Source organism: Podarcis bocagei, assembly GCF_964188305.1.
Source record: "Podarcis bocagei genome assembly, chromosome: 17".
In the NCBI taxonomy this organism is placed as follows: domain Eukaryota; kingdom Metazoa; phylum Chordata; class Lepidosauria; order Squamata; family Lacertidae; genus Podarcis; species Podarcis bocagei.
Genome location: NC_138143.1, coordinates 8,545,281 through 8,560,641, shown reverse-complemented (window position 1 = coordinate 8,560,641; position 15,361 = coordinate 8,545,281). Strand labels below are relative to the sequence as shown.

Here is a 15,361-nt window from a genome sequence, read left to right as displayed (position 1 = left end):
CATAGAAGGATTGCTGGAGCATGGTGCAACAGCCTGGTCTTTATTGATCTTGAAATGCAAAACACTCACTGTATACAGCAGCTAATAACAGGTGTGAATGGCCCACTGTAGCAGGAAATGAAGGGGAGTAGGTACTTACTGAAGAAAGTATCAGTATGTATCACATCTTCCATTTACAGTAAGGATGTTTCTGTGCTAGTTACTGCCCTGTGATCAGTTGAAGTAGGTGCTAGCCATGTGGCTTGGGCATTTTTGTGAGCTGCATCCTTTGGCCTGCACTGGGCCCTGCTAGCCAAGGGGTATTAAACACATACATGTTCATTGATTGATGAATGCACCATCATAACACACGATTTTCCAAAGGAATTTGCAACTAAGCTGCAAGTCATCAAGTGACGTATATATGTGTGTGAACTAGCTCTGAGACTTAAAAAAAAAATCCTGCAAAGGACATGGTGATGGACCAGGAGCATAAATCTTTATTTTTACGTAGAGATACCTAGCTTTGCACTTTATTTAGTGGTAGCTGCCTTTATCACTTCATCGACTACACTGCAGGATTTGGTAAAAATGGTGTCTGGTGGTTCTTCCCCAAGGATCTGTAAATAAATCGAATGAAGAGCTCTTGGGCACATGTGGAGCCAACTACTTACAGAGGAGACTTTTCTGTTGCTACCACCGTGTATAGAAAGCCTGAGCATGCCTCTGTTTATAAGGAATTATGCCAAGCACGCAGCAGAAAACAACACTTGCTGCTGACCCACCCCCACGCTGGGGTAGACATTGACAATGAAAGGAAGCCTGCCCAGTTTTAGGAAGGCTTGAAGTAGGTATGGCCACCACTAGACCTTGGTGCAGCTATTAAAATTTTCCCATGAGATAGTCCCACAGATAAGAAAAAGAAGCAAATTGCTGTGGGGGCCAAATGTGTTTTTTGCCCTCTCTCATGGGGTGAAAGAACACACAAACCCATGTCCCTAACCGTAGCCTCTTTGCTCAGTTTAACTTAATGGTTCCTATAGAGGTCTTGTGCAAAACAGGCCACATCTACTGTCACAGCTAACGGGGGAGACAAAAATACTCCTTGACCCCAGCTGCCCTAGAGCAAGAAGTTTACTTTCTGTTTAGATTCTGTTTGGCTTAATTCACATGTGACAAAATGGCATACAAAAAGCAAAGAAACCTTTGTTGACCTAGAAGAAGAGATGCAAAAAATCCAGTTGAGTAATATATTGAGGTGCATCTTCAAACCCATCAATACCAAATCAAGCCTAATCCGATTGAACTGAAGTTTTGTAGGAGTTAACATATTTAAAACCAACGGAGTATATTCCATTGAGCCAACTTTTTTTCTTCCTACCCCCTGCATTGCTTAACAACCAGCCTAATGAATTTTGGAGAGCTCAAAAACATTCTCACGATTTTGTAAGAGTTTCTTTGGTAAAGAGGTCCAACTGGATTTTATACCTTGCCTTAGTCTTTGTCATCAGCATGGATGGGGCTTTGCTCCCTTCTAGAAGGGGGATGTATCCTTGTCATTCTTCAGCTGCCCTTGGGCATCTAAGGGGAGTGGGGCAACCCACCCTGGCAGTTCTCATCAGATAGAGCTACTCCTGGAAAGCAGCTTTCAGTGGCTTCTTTAGAGCAAGAAGCAGACCTGGTGCTGTACCTAACCAGCTCTTCTTCTTGGCAGTTCTGATGATTGTCCAAGATAAACTGCACTTCGACACAACATTCAAAATCAGGAGAAACTGCTAGTGGCAAACTGGAAGAAGTTAAGGGAAATCATTTTGTGGTAGTCAAGGATGAACAGGACAGCATCCTTTTAAGTTCTTTGATATCTGCCATCCTGCTTCAAGGAAGGGAATTTTAGCAAATGATCTACTAGAGGGCCCTTCCGCTTATGATCCTATTACTTGGTTGAGGAAGAAGACCTCCTCCCTGGAAGACCTCCTCCCTGAAATAAGAAGATTGGGGTCTAATATGGCTGTTTCCAACCTCCTGCCCTTTTGTCTTAAGGCTTCCTGCCTTGCTGCCTATTGGACACAACCTTTCAAATGGCCCTGTTAATAGGCAAGAGAGAGTCATTCTGAAAGGACTGCACTGGCTGCTTGTCCACATCAGAATCAAATAAGCTGCCCTCTTGCAAAGTTGCCAGGACTTCCAGGCCTGGATTCTGTGGGAAAGGACAAGGAAGGGGGCCCAGCCAAGTTCTCTGAGACCTACATGCCGAAGTAGGCTTTTCTGTAGGTAGTGGGTGAAGACGGGCTCACACAGTGTATAGTAAGTGTCAAGCCGGTTCTGGATGATTTTATCGTGGTCATCCACCCTCTCGCCCATCTGGCTTCGGATCAGCAGTCGCTGGACCATTGTCTCCGTTGAGCAGTCAAGCACTATCACGATGTTGGGTGCACGCCCCACCTGCAACATGAAACATGCAACTCGGCTGATAATTGGTTTGCCTTGGGTGTGCAAAGCTGTTGTGCATAGGAACTGAGGAGCCTAGCCAGGATTCAGGGCAGGCATGGAGGGGAGCAGATTTCTTTATTCATTTCATTTGTATCCCACCTTTATCTCCGTGCAGGACCCAAGGCAGCTCACGGCATGAATTAAAACAGATACAGCGAAAAAAGCACAATATAAAATTTTAAAACATTAAGTAAAAACAGTGCTCAAAAAAACACTTAAAAGCACAACAGCAAAGAGAAAATATGGCACAGCCACTCCCAGAAGACACATACTGCCACAACAACCAGCTAGTGGCCAGAAGTCTGTCTGAACAAAAGCCTGCTGGCAAAAGGAAAGCAGAGAAGGAGCTAGCCTAGAAAGGGAGTTCCACGGGAGCAGCCACCGAGAAGGCCGTTCCCATCAAAGTCCACATTGCTTCTACAAGCCAGTCAGATGCTTGTAAAAGCCCAAAAGCAGACTATATGAAGGCCACAGCTCTCCCTGCTGTTCTCCCCCAGCAACTGATCTTCAGAGGTATACTGCCTCTATGTGAAATTCCATTTAGACATCATTTACTAGTCACTGATAGGCCCCAACTATGAATTCATCTAATGCTCTAAGCCAGGGGTTGGCAAGGCTTACCGGGCATGGGCCGGATCACTCCCACGGAGATCCTCCATGGGCAGGGCTGGCCCGGCACAGCGCAATGCCAGAAATCATGTCTGTGGCACTGGAAATCGCTTCTGCGCATGCCCAGATGCCAGAAATCATGCCTGCGCAGAAGCGATTTCTGGAGCTATGGAAAAGAGTCCTGTGCTGCGCTGCACCAGTTTAGCGCAGCGTGCGGGGGCTCGCCAAGTGGGCGGTTGGTTCTGGGGCGGCTCATGGGCCGGTTAAGCGACCCTGATGGCCGCTTCTGGCCCATGGGCCTTAGGTAGCCAACCTCTTTTCTAAACTCATAGAAGCCAATAGGATTTAGGGAACAAGGTGATGGATTCATTGTTTGGGGCAAAATGATAATTGGGGTAAAAATGGGGGGGTCATAGTATTGGGCAGCACAGCAATAGGAGCTGATTGGGGGAGGACATGTAAGCAGGTGCTGTTCTCTGGACATTATTTCATGCAAAGTGCCACCTGAAACCTCTGGAGGTAACCTTCCTTCAAGGCACAGTCCAGTATGTGGTCTGAGATCCAGCTGTAAGGAGTTAGCTGCTGGTCTGGCTGACACCCCCACCCAATCTGTACTTAATATTTGGTGTGAAATAGGCAGACTTCTGTAGGCAAAACAGTTATGAATGTGGTGTTCTACGTGACAACATGCTGGTCTGGTAAGGTTAGTACTTCTCAACTCAGAATGATTTGGAGGTACAGTTACTTCTCTGAGCTTGCAGTGACAGGGATAGAGTGCCTCTATAGAATGCCTCTCGCAAATAGTAGTAAGTATTGTCCAAATTATAAAGACCTGTGAGAGAGCTGAAAAACAAAGACAAACCTAGGCAAAAAGGACCAGACCCTTTGAGCTATACAGTCAAACCTCGGTTCCCAAACGCCAAAAACCCAGAAGTAAGTGTTCCAGTTTTCAAACGTTTTTCAGAAGCCGAACATCCAACGCGGCTTCTGCTTGAGTGCCACAAGCTCTTGCAGCCAATCGGAAGCCGTGCTTTGGTTGTCGAACGTTTCGGAAGCCGAGTGGGCTGGAACAGATTACGTTCAACAACCAAGGTTTGACTACTTTATTTTCACAGCATCACCTGACTAGGGATTTGCATTGTGGCTTTCCAACCAGCTTTTAATTTAGCATCTGACCTGACAAAAAATTTACAAGCACAGGATTATTGCATTTCCGCTATCTATACTGAGCTGCTTCCCCCTAGCCCTCTTTGAGTTTGAAACAGAACCCAAAGATCTGGCACGCAACCAATCAGCCACTGGACTATTGGGAATGTATTCCTTGCCAACCCACAAGTTACCCATTTGATGTTGCACGTTTCAACCTGAGAGCCTCTGGAGCAGTGTTTCCCAACCTTTTTTGGGCAAAGGCACACTTGTTTCATGAAAAAAATCTCGAGGCACACCACCATTACAGCCCCGTGACGTCAGCGCGCAGCGTCACGCCGGGAGGGACATGAATTGCTAGCAAATTACATAATCACCTCCTTGAGGGCTGGCTCATCTTCTCCGAAGGCAGAACCCCATTAATTAACAGCACAGACTCACACCATAGCCAAGACGAGGGGGGAAAACCTCAGTCATGCACAGTCATGCACATGTGGGGGCTAAATGAGGACGAAGACCGGGCAGAGAGCAGGGTTCAAATCACCCCACCTGGCCAGGACAATCCCTGGGTGCTCCCTTGGGCCACTCGCCTGACCCACCTCGCAGGGCTGTTGTTGCGAGGATAACACGGGGAGAACCACGCGCGCCCCCGGGAGCTCCTTGGAGGAGAAAGCGGGCGATGAATGCAATGCACGAAATATATGAGAGGCGACCAGGTTTTGCAGGTGAGGGGCCCCCGCCAGCCTCCGCTTCCAACACCCGGCGCAACGACGCCGAAGTTTCCCCCCGGGCTCAGCTCGGGGAGCAGCGCTGCTCCCCCCTGGCTCCCCTTCGCCCTCCCGGCTCTCTCTGCCGCCCACTGGGGACCCCCCTCACCTGCCAAGTCCGGAGCACCGGTGGAAGTTGCATGCATGCATGCAGGGCGCCGCGTTGCCATTGCATTGCACTGCACTCCATGCAACGCCTGCACGCATGCATTGCCTTGCACGCCTGCCAAGGGGTCTCCCCGCGGTCCGATGCGTCCCCTCCGGCGCGGATGCAGCATTGCAAAAATAAAACCCCCCCGACGCAGCCCTACCTGGGGGGCAGCCTCCGCCTCCGCCGCTCCGCCTCCGCGGGGATCCCCGGGCTCCATCCTGCCGCCCGATCTCCGCGGGGGCGCAGGCAGGCTGTGCGGGGTCTGCGCGGAAGAGCCCCTGGCCGCCGCCGCTGCGCTCATTCCATGGCCGGGAGAAGAGCGCTTCAAACAAGACGCCCGGCCCGCCAGGCCACGCTGGGAAACGTAGTTCGCGCACCCCGCGCAGGCGCGGAGCCCAAGGGCGAGGGGACTACGGATCCCGGCAGCCCCCGTGCCGGGGACGGAGGGGGAGAGGCCGGGTGCAGGGATGGAGGGACGGGTGGGCGAGCGAGTGAGTGAGTGGCAGCCGCCAAGCCTTGGCCGAGAGCCAGGAAGGGCCTCCCCGGAGGAGGAGGAGGGAGGCGCAGAGCGGGAGGGAGGGAGGGAACCCCAGGGGTCATCTAGTGACAGCGCCCCAATCGAAAATTTGACTTAAAAAAAAAAAATCTTTCGAAATTTTTAATTTTTCCCGCGGCACACCAGGCAACATCTCGCGGCACACAAGTGTGCCGCGGAACAGTGGTTGGGAAACACTGCTCTGGAGTATTTCCTTCCTTGGCACAGGTCAAGCCTTTCTTTCCCTTTCACCTCCCACTCAGAGGCCACACTTACCACTTCTTCAAATAGCTTGGCCTGATTAATTTCCCGGGGGAAGCCTTCTACAAAGAATCCTTTGACATTTTCGGCTTTTAGCATGTTGTCAGTAAGCAGTTCCAAGATGTAGCCCTGGAGAGACAGTCATCTCCATCGTCAAAGAGCTTTATTACACCAGATAAAGACAACAATAAACCACCCAACTTAGCGCTGTTTCATCCACCTTTCTGATGTCCTCTGAGGGTCTCAATCTCTGGCCATATTTAAGTCCTTCCAAAGAGCCTTTTAGGTTTCAGTCCAGAAAGAACTAACCTATGGGAGCAGTTTCCCACTATAATAGATTAGACTGCAGCCTGCTTGTGAAGTACCGTGCAAGCAAACCATCAGCAGTAGCCATAAACATTTAGCCAACACTAACTGGGCAAATTCAGGAATCTGGACTGAGCTTAGCAAGGCAACCAAGCCCTGGATTCAGTGTGATTTTCACTGTTGCTTTCAGAAAGGGAGAATTAAAATATGTGTGTGTGAGAGAGAAAGAGAGGCCGGCTGCTGTTGTGTTCAGGTGGTGGGGGCTCCCCCTTGATATTACAATACTTGTCACTTCTGTTCCAGTGTGCTCCACAATCAACACTCTTCTGCTCTTGCTATTCAGAAGAACAGCTGAAAGGGTGACCACGGAACTGATCAAGTGGTGTTCCCATTGTTGTAGGAATGCAGGTGGAACATGGAGGTAATTCAGTATCCTGTCTCACACTCTAGCCAACCAGATGCCTTCAGGAAAACCGCAGGAGAGGCAGGAGAGCAACAGTCTTATTGCCCTTGCTTCAAAGCAGCAAATATTCTCCCGCATAATGTCTCTGAAACTACCTATTTCACTTAGGCATCATAGCTCTCCATAATTCTCTCCATGACTTTGTCTAATCCTCCCTTAAAGCCTTTTGCTCTTAGATGCCTTATAAATGTATGGCACACATAATAAATATCCCAGGGTCTGATCTGAGCGGATATTAAGCAGGTCAGATCAGTGGCTGGATGAGTGAGCCCTTGGGAACTTCCTTGGACTCCATGGCACAAGAAAGGTGGGATAGAGATGTAAATAAATATAAGAGCCCCTACTGAATTAGAGCAAGAGGCCATCAAGTCTAGCATCAAAAATGTTCATTTAAAAAAATAATCTGAGATACTTTTCACTAGATTATAGTTCTAAATCCTGCTATTCAGTGCTGTTACACTTAATTTTCTTTCATTTAATATTTTTTAAAGTCTAATTCCAGCATCATTCATTGTTTGGAAGATTGCAATTTTTTTAAAAAAATACGGTAATACTGAAATTAGATCTATTTAAAAATTTGCAACAAATTTCAGCTCAATTTTCCAGCCAATTTCCACCCAAAATGTCAAGTACTGTATATATTCATGCTAGCTAAATGCAACGTGTGACACTTTGCTATGCCCAAGGGGCATGATGAACATTTTAGTTGAAGCACATGCCAAAATGGGAGTTGAAGGTATTTGGACCAGGGCTCAGAGGGGAATAAAAGAGCAAACTGCTTCTGGTATATAAATCTAGTGATCTCAGCGGAACAGGGCAGAACGTTCAGGGTTTGAGTCTGAGACAAATCAGTCAGTCTCCTAGTTGAGCAAGCTATCATTGGCAGGCAAAACTTCCAAAAGGCAGTCTCATACTAACAACTGTTGCTGAGTTGATCCTAGAGAAAGTGAAATAGTAATAGATAAATCGAAACATTTCACTGGTCCAAATTCTAGGCATATGCAGACTGAATTTTGCTGAAGTTTTGACATAGAGGCCACAATGTATGGCACACCTAACTTTATGTAGCATTGTTGCGGGAATCTAATTTATATTCTTTATAAAAAATAATCCATCTATATTCAAATGGGAACAAACTCTCATTGATACTAATGTATTACTGCTGCTGAAACTCCCAAATGGTCAGATTTCAGGAAGACACATCAAAAGGAATAAACCTTTCACAAAAATGGTATTAGTTCATTAGCAGCATAAACTTATGCATATCTGCTTGGAAGTAAATTCTATTGAGTCAATGAGACTTGACTTCCAGATAAGGCTATGCAGTGGTACCTTGGTTTACAACCATAATCCATTCCAGAGGTCCGTTTGTAAACCAAAACAGGTTGTAACCCAAGGCGCGCTTTTGCCAATGGGGCCTCCCCCCAAAAATTTTTCATAATAAAAAAATGGGTTGTAATCCAAAAAAAGGTTGCAAACTGGGACACGCACCTCCGGGTTTGACATGTCTGTAATCCAAAACGTATGCAAACCAAGATGTATGCAAAACAAGGTACCACTGTATAGGATTGCAGCCTTAGTACTAGAAGGCATGCTCACAGTGTGGACGGGGAGGGATGTGCAGGCAAGCCCCACCCCCAATATCTTCATACAAGTCCCTGACCTTCCCCAGGTACACAGGGAATGTTTGCAGGGGCTTCTACATAAGTTCCTTTGGATGCAAGCAGAACCTTCCTTGCAGCCCAGGACCCTTATAAAGCAGGGTCCCTTATTGCATGGAGCTACTCTACTCTTGTTCACATTCAGAATGTCAGTTCAAGCATGTTCCTTTTTTTATACTTACATTGAATGAATTTTATTATTACGGTCACAGACCAGTTCCGGCTCACTTACAATATCAGGAAAAGCATAAAACACAACAGGTATACATTGAATTGCAATTGGGTATAGCTGAGAAAATACAGATATAGCGGCAGTTAAAAAAATAAAAATAAATCTTGATCACTAAAATATAGCCTAAAATTGTCATTTAAAACCTTAATTGTTTTGGTAGTACAGCTTGTTCCCTAAGCTTTATGGCAGTCACACAGAATTTTGCCACCCTTAGCGTGATCTCTGGATCCCTGTCCTCTACCAGGAGTTTTAGACATTGAAGTTCGGACCCATTTGGAGATTTTTGTATAACAGGAGTGATAAATATCGACTGTATATCCCCATAGAAACAAAGCCGCAGGGGCAGACTTGTTCCACGTATGGTTTACCCTCGAATCTGCCCTGCAATAAGGCAGATGGCAGCACGTTACTTACACTGATTATTTTTGTATGGCTGTGACTGGGCCATATAGATCCTTCTGTTTCTCCTTTGAGGGTTTAATTATCCGAAACACAACATGCACAGTGCTTAAAATGATTATCTAAGCTAATGGAAAGGGGTTCTGCAGGTGGCAGGTGTGAGGGCTTCTTACCGAGGGCACCAGAGCCCCTTTCAGGATGATGTCCCTAATGGTCTTTCCTTTCCGGGTAGGCCTGCTGGCTTCCGCTCGCAGCAGCTCTCCGATGCCAACGTGGTAAAAATCATACTTGCTGGCCAGCCGGTGACCCTGTATCTGCTTGCCACAACCTGGACCACCTACCATAAAAATGATGATGGGACTCTGCAGCTTCTCTGCAGTGAAAGAAAGTGAGGTATAAGAAAGGGGACTTTCTACTTAGCAAGTAGGTGCAAGAATTAAATCACTGCAATCTGGGGTTGAGGCAGCCCTTCCAATAAGCAGCGTGGGGATGGCCACCTTAGGTGGAACATTTTGAATGGTTTCAAAGCATTAAACACAGGTTCAACATTTTTGTGTTACAGACCTTTTTGTTTTCTAAATATACTATTGAAATATACTATTTATGGGCAGTGTTACAGCTGAGTGCAGATGCTACATTACTGTGAAGATCTTGCTGGTAGATGGTGCCAATGTTATGAAATAAATAAGAGAGTGGTCTTCAATCTCATGGAAGCAATGACATCCTCAGGTGCTGCTGGTCTCAGGTTTTGGTACTGCCTTCTCTGCCTCATTAGACACCTATTTGAACCCCCAGCAAGTCCCTCATTAGGTGGGTTGGTAAGGGACTATGTTTTGTCCTACAACTCCCATGATCCTTAGCTAACTGGACCAGTGGTCAGGGATGATGGGAATTGTAGTCCAAAACATCTGGAGGGCCGAAGGTTGCCTCTGCCTGGGCTAGTTTCTGTTGGGCTGTCCAAAATGGTTGAGTGCCAGAGGCTGAAAATCCAAATGGGTTGCTAATTAACATGGGGCACAAGCTACCAGTCCGTTCTCCTTAGCAGCCCCCACTGAAACTAGCAATGCAAGAGCACCACTTTGGTTTGTGAATAGGAACAGGTAAACTTTACCACGAGTGGAGCAAAAACTGCATCAGGAAGCAAAATGAGGGCTCCAAGGTAATGAAATGGGAGACAGGTCTAGTCGACAGGCAGGGCCGGATTGAGGTTTGATGAGGCCCTAAGCTACTGAAGGTAGGGGCCCTTTATATGTCCAGCTGTCCTTTGTCAACAACAAATTGTTGCTGCTTTTTGTGTTGAATATACACAAAAGTTCTGTGATTCTCTTCGTCTAGCGGTTTTTTCGTCTTGCGAAGCAAGCCCATTGAAGGATTAGCGGATTAGCGCTATTAGCGGCTTATCTGCTGATCGGATCAGCTGATAAGCGGCTTAGAAACAGGGGAGGGAAGGGGAAAAAACCAGCAGGAACTCACAAGACATTGTCGTCTTGCAAAGCAAGCCCATAGGAAATTCGTTTTGCGAAGCACCTCCAAAACGGAAAACTCTTTCGTCTAGCGAGTTTTCCGTCTTGCGAGGCATTCATCTTGCGGGGCACCACTGTATGCTATATGGCAATTTATGGACCTAATAGGTATCTAAATCCATTTGCATATGCAGAATGTAGGCACCCTATATAGAGAAATGAGCAAACCAGTGATATTTTAGGGAGCAGGCTAGCAGGCGGGGCCCATTACTTACATCATAGGAGCCTACACAACACAAAACACTGTTGCTGTATGTAGGTTTTATTTTATTTCTTTTTTATTTTATATTTTAGAAATTTACATCCAGGTGTTTTTCCCTTTACATTTTTTGAGGAACCCCAGGAGAGTCGGGCCCTAAGCTATAGCTTGTTTAGCTTATACGTAAATCCGGCACTGTACAGGGCACTATCCACTGCAGAATTCTCTTGTGCAAACCCTGTTGGATGAACCAGAACTGTTGTGTTCATTCTTCTGCAACTTGTGCAGAACTTTCTGATGGCTTGTGCCCTGGGCAGGGCTTGAGGTGGATGCCTTTCTCTGCCCCAGACCTGGGAGTAAAACCTAAGGGAAATCTATTGACTGGAATGCTTGTTGATAACATTGTTTTGAAAGCCTGCAGAAAGCACAAAACAGAAAGAAATGCAATCAGTTACCTTGTTGTTCACGTTTCAAGGGCTTGATGGATTTTGGAAGGCTGCCCTGGCAAATCCCCATCCCTGTGGGCATCCAGGGATCTGCAGGTACTGGTCCAGCAACCTTCAAATTCCTATAAAAAAATAATTTGGCCATTTCAGCTTAACTGATATGTGACTCCCCTGAGCTGTCTTTCTGATGTCACAGACATGTGATGTCATAGATTTTATGGCAAGCAAAACTGGGACAACTAGACTGAACTACTTTGGTAGGGGGACAGAGAACAGAAGGGTTGGAGACAAACTGAGAAACTGGCATTTCATTCATATCTGGACTTCGTGTTCAGTTTGATAGTGAATAAAATAAACCATCTGATATAACTGAAGCTGGCTAGCAGAAAAGGAAGTACCTGTCTCCTTTCCTTGATTGTAACTCCCACGGGGGTGGGGGTGGGAAGTAGGCTACTGAAGGCTGCATCCTGACAATTGCTATTATTGCACTGCAGAACAAGGCGAGTGCCATTGGGTGAGTATGGAAGTAGTCTCAGCTTTGGCCTCCCTCAGCTGTTTCTTGTCTACAGCTTTGGACCCTCTTACATCAGGCTGCTTAAAAGTTATTCAGTCCTCAGTACTCTCTTCCTGCATAAGTTCTTCTAAAACCAGTTTGCTAGGCTCAGGATCTGCAAAGCACTGTTCCAGACCGGACTCCTCAAGCCCTGACAATCACAGCTTGTGGAGCCTGGTGCACAGTGTCCCACAAGACTAGGGAATCAAGTGACTGTTGCTGTTTAGTTGTTTAGTCGTGTCCGACTCTTCGTGACCCCATGGACCAGAGCATGCCAGGCACTTCTGTCTTCCACTGCCTCCTGCAGTTTGGTCAAACTCATGTTTGTAGCTTCAAGAACACTATCCAACCATCTCATCCTCTGTCGTCCCCTTCGCCTTGTGCCCTCCATCTTTCCCAACATCAGGGTCTTTTCCAGGGAGTCTTCTCTTCTCAAGAGGTGGCCAAAGTATTCGAGCCTCAGCTTCAGGATCTGTCCTTCCAGTGAGCACTCAGGGCTAATTTCCTTAAGAATGGATACATTTGATCTTCTTGCAGTCCATGGGACTCTCAAGAGTCTCCTCCAGCACCATCATTCAAATGCATCAATTCTTTGGCGATCAGCCTTCTTTATGGTCCAGCTCTCACTTCCATGCATCACTACTGGGAAAACCATAGCTTTTACAATACGGACCTTTGTTGGCAAGGTGATGTCTCTGCTTTTCAAGATGCTGTCTAGGTTTGTCACTGCTTTTCTCCCAAGAAGCAGGCGTCTTTTAATTTCGTGGCTGCTGTCACCATCTACATTGACTAGACACAGCTTTTTTGCACAGGGCTTTCAGGCCAGCTATGATGATGTAGGACGCACAGGACTTTGCTGATTGGCACCATACTTCGCAGGCTCCTACGATCAGCTATAGGGCAGGTGTGTGTGGCTTGCCAAAGGTGATGCATTGACCAAATTGGGGGGGGGGGAGACTTGGTGAGCCTAATCAGGCCCAGGGGCAGGAGATCCCCCAGCAGTACCTTAGAATGGTGCTGGTCACCAAAGAGCACACAAGGCCTTTGCTGGTTATGCAATCATCCGTCAACTATAAAGTTCTGGCTTTGGGTAGATGTGCATTGGGAACATCCCACCTTTGCACAGAGATGCACACAAACATGTTCATGGCAGGAGTTCTCTGCATGGTTTTCCTGTGGGACAGATGAATATAGCATAATACTGTAGGTATTTGCTTTTGCAATCACATCAAAGAGGGACACACAAAAGAAATAAGAAGAACAAGCTGTTTCACACCATAGACCTAACTGCTGCTAAACCTGAAACCGCATCAAAATGCACTTGCTCACCATCAAGAAGGCATTCGCATTTTAGCATCTAGGTAATGTTAAGTGTGTTGTTAAGGGACGTGGGTGGCACTGTGGTCTAAACCACTGAGCCTCTTGGGCTTGCCGATCCATGCGCTGCTCTGGTTTCGGTGTTCAGTTGCGCCAGAAGCGGCTTAGTCATGCTGGCCACATGATGTGGAAAAACTGTCTGTGGACAGACACAAGCTCCCTTGGCCTGTAAAGCAAGATAAGTGCCGCAAGCCCACAACCCCAGAGTCATCTGCGACTGGACTTAACTGTCAGGGGTCCTTTACCTCTGTGTGTGTGTGTGTGTGTGTGTGTTGTTTGGCCCTCCAGCCAAGGAGGTACACAGATATACAGAAAACCAGTGCTTTTTTTCTTTAAAAATGTTTAGGGGTACTCTCATTTTCCTACTCAGATTGAAATACTGCCCCTCAATGAGGCCAAACTTAAAATTCACAAAATGTTTCAGGATATGCGTCCCACCCCCAGAAAAAAAAGCACGGCAGACAACTGTGGTGGAGTGATTAAAATAAAGTCTGACTGAGAGACCAGGGTTCAGGTCTCTGAACAGGAGATTTTGTGCCAGCCACTCATTTATTTGTGTGTGTGAGCGCGAGCGTGCTCGCACCTAGCCTACTGAAATAAAAAAATTAAGGTCTTATATATATAATAAATGTTCATAAATGTACCAAGCAAACACATACATAAATATATAAACCACATGTCTGAAGCAGCACAGGAAAACAGCCCTAGAACCATTTTGACTCCCAAACTAACCAAATGATTTCTCTGGAAGGTCAAGGAAAATGGAAAAGCCTCCCCATTGTCTTTTCATTCACAAATCCTGTCTTAAGGGTATGTCTGTGTATGAACAGGGTGAGCCTGTGACCTGGCTCAGGAATTAAGTATTTATCATTACAAAAGACTGGCCATGCTCCCCAGGGTATCCAATCAAGTAAACGTTAACAGGTAACCTGTCAGACAGGAGGTAAACAACGCACTTAGATTTCTGTTGTAGACCGTCCTTTCTGTGATGTAGGTATGATGTGTCTGGGGGGGTGGTCTTGAGCTACACCCCTTCTGTGATGTATGTATGATGTTTCTGCGGGTGGTCTTGGACTCCAGGGCTGGCAATTTAAAATATCTATATAAGGGCAGGCACACCTTGGTTCCGGGTCCTCCTTCTGCGTGTGAAGGGGGCAACCTGTTGCAACAGTTCAATAAAGATCAGGCTTACAAGCTGCTTTGTTTCTCAATATTCTCTGGTTGGCCATTGTTATTTTCTCGATGGAGAACCTGCAAAGGACTCAATAATAATAATAATAATAATAATAATAATAATAATAATAATAATAATAATAATAATAATAATAATTTTATTTATACCCTGCCCTCCCCAGCCAAGGCTGGGCTGCTAACAAGCAATAATAAAAACAAGCTGAATGAATACAACTTAAAAACAAGATTATAATACAACATTAAAACATTGGAACATTTAAATAGAATAGAATAGAATAGAATAGAATAGAATAGAATAGAATAGAATAGATTCTTTATTGTCATTACACAAGTGCAACATTGTACAAAGTGCAACGAAATTGGATGCCATCCCTTAAAACATCAAAAGCAAAACAACAACAACAACCAAACAAACCACGTTCCAGCCACACCCACACCACACCCATCAAACTCCTAGGTCACACTATCGAGTTACAGCATTCAAAAAGGCCACAGCTCTTGGATAGAAACTGTTTTTCAGTCTATTTGTCTTTGACTTGATGTTTCTATATCTCCTGCCAGAAGGCAGTAGTGCAAACAGACCGTGTCCCGGGTGAGATGAATCCTGCAGGATGTTATTTGCTTTCCTAAGACAACGGGAACCGTACAGTTCTTCCAAAGGTGGGAGAGGGTGACCAATAATCCTTTGGGCTGTGGTTATGACCTTCTGGAGCACCTTCCTCTCCCTAGCTGTACAACTGGAGAACCAAGCACAAATACAGTATGTAAGAATGCTCTCTATGGAGCCTCGGTAGAAGCACACCAGCCGTCTCTCACTCAGATTGTTCTTCTTTAAAAGTCTGAGGAAATAAATAAGGGCTCTTGTGTCCCCCATAAGGGAATAAGGACAATTTTTCGTTTACTACACTACCCTACAGGGTTATTATGAGGCTTGAAGAGGGTAATCCCCATCTATGCTGCCCTGGCCTTGGAGAACAGGGATTTTTAAATCTGAAATTTAAAAACTAAACAGCCGTTGCGAACACTTGACTGTTTATCAAGAAGCTGCAAAGCTCTTTCCTGACAGCCCA

The 15,361-nt window shown here is 46.1% G+C and overlaps 1 protein-coding gene across 1 annotated transcript; it reads right to left on the bottom strand.

The window, feature by feature from the left end:
- Positions 1-456: 456 nt before the first annotated feature.
- On the bottom strand, positions 457-12,123 carry LOC308576491 (adenylate kinase isoenzyme 1-like). The gene is made up of 6 exons (XM_081175879.1): positions 11,566-12,123; positions 11,177-11,289; positions 9,173-9,372; positions 5,954-6,067; positions 2,227-2,421; positions 457-599 (listed from the first exon to the last, which is right to left on the bottom strand). Exons 1-6 carry the CDS (start codon positions 11,676-11,678, stop codon positions 513-515), a joined length of 822 nt encoding a protein of 273 aa, XP_081032005.1. The 5' UTR covers positions 11,679-12,123; the 3' UTR covers positions 457-512.
- Positions 12,124-15,361: the final 3,238 nt, after the last annotated feature.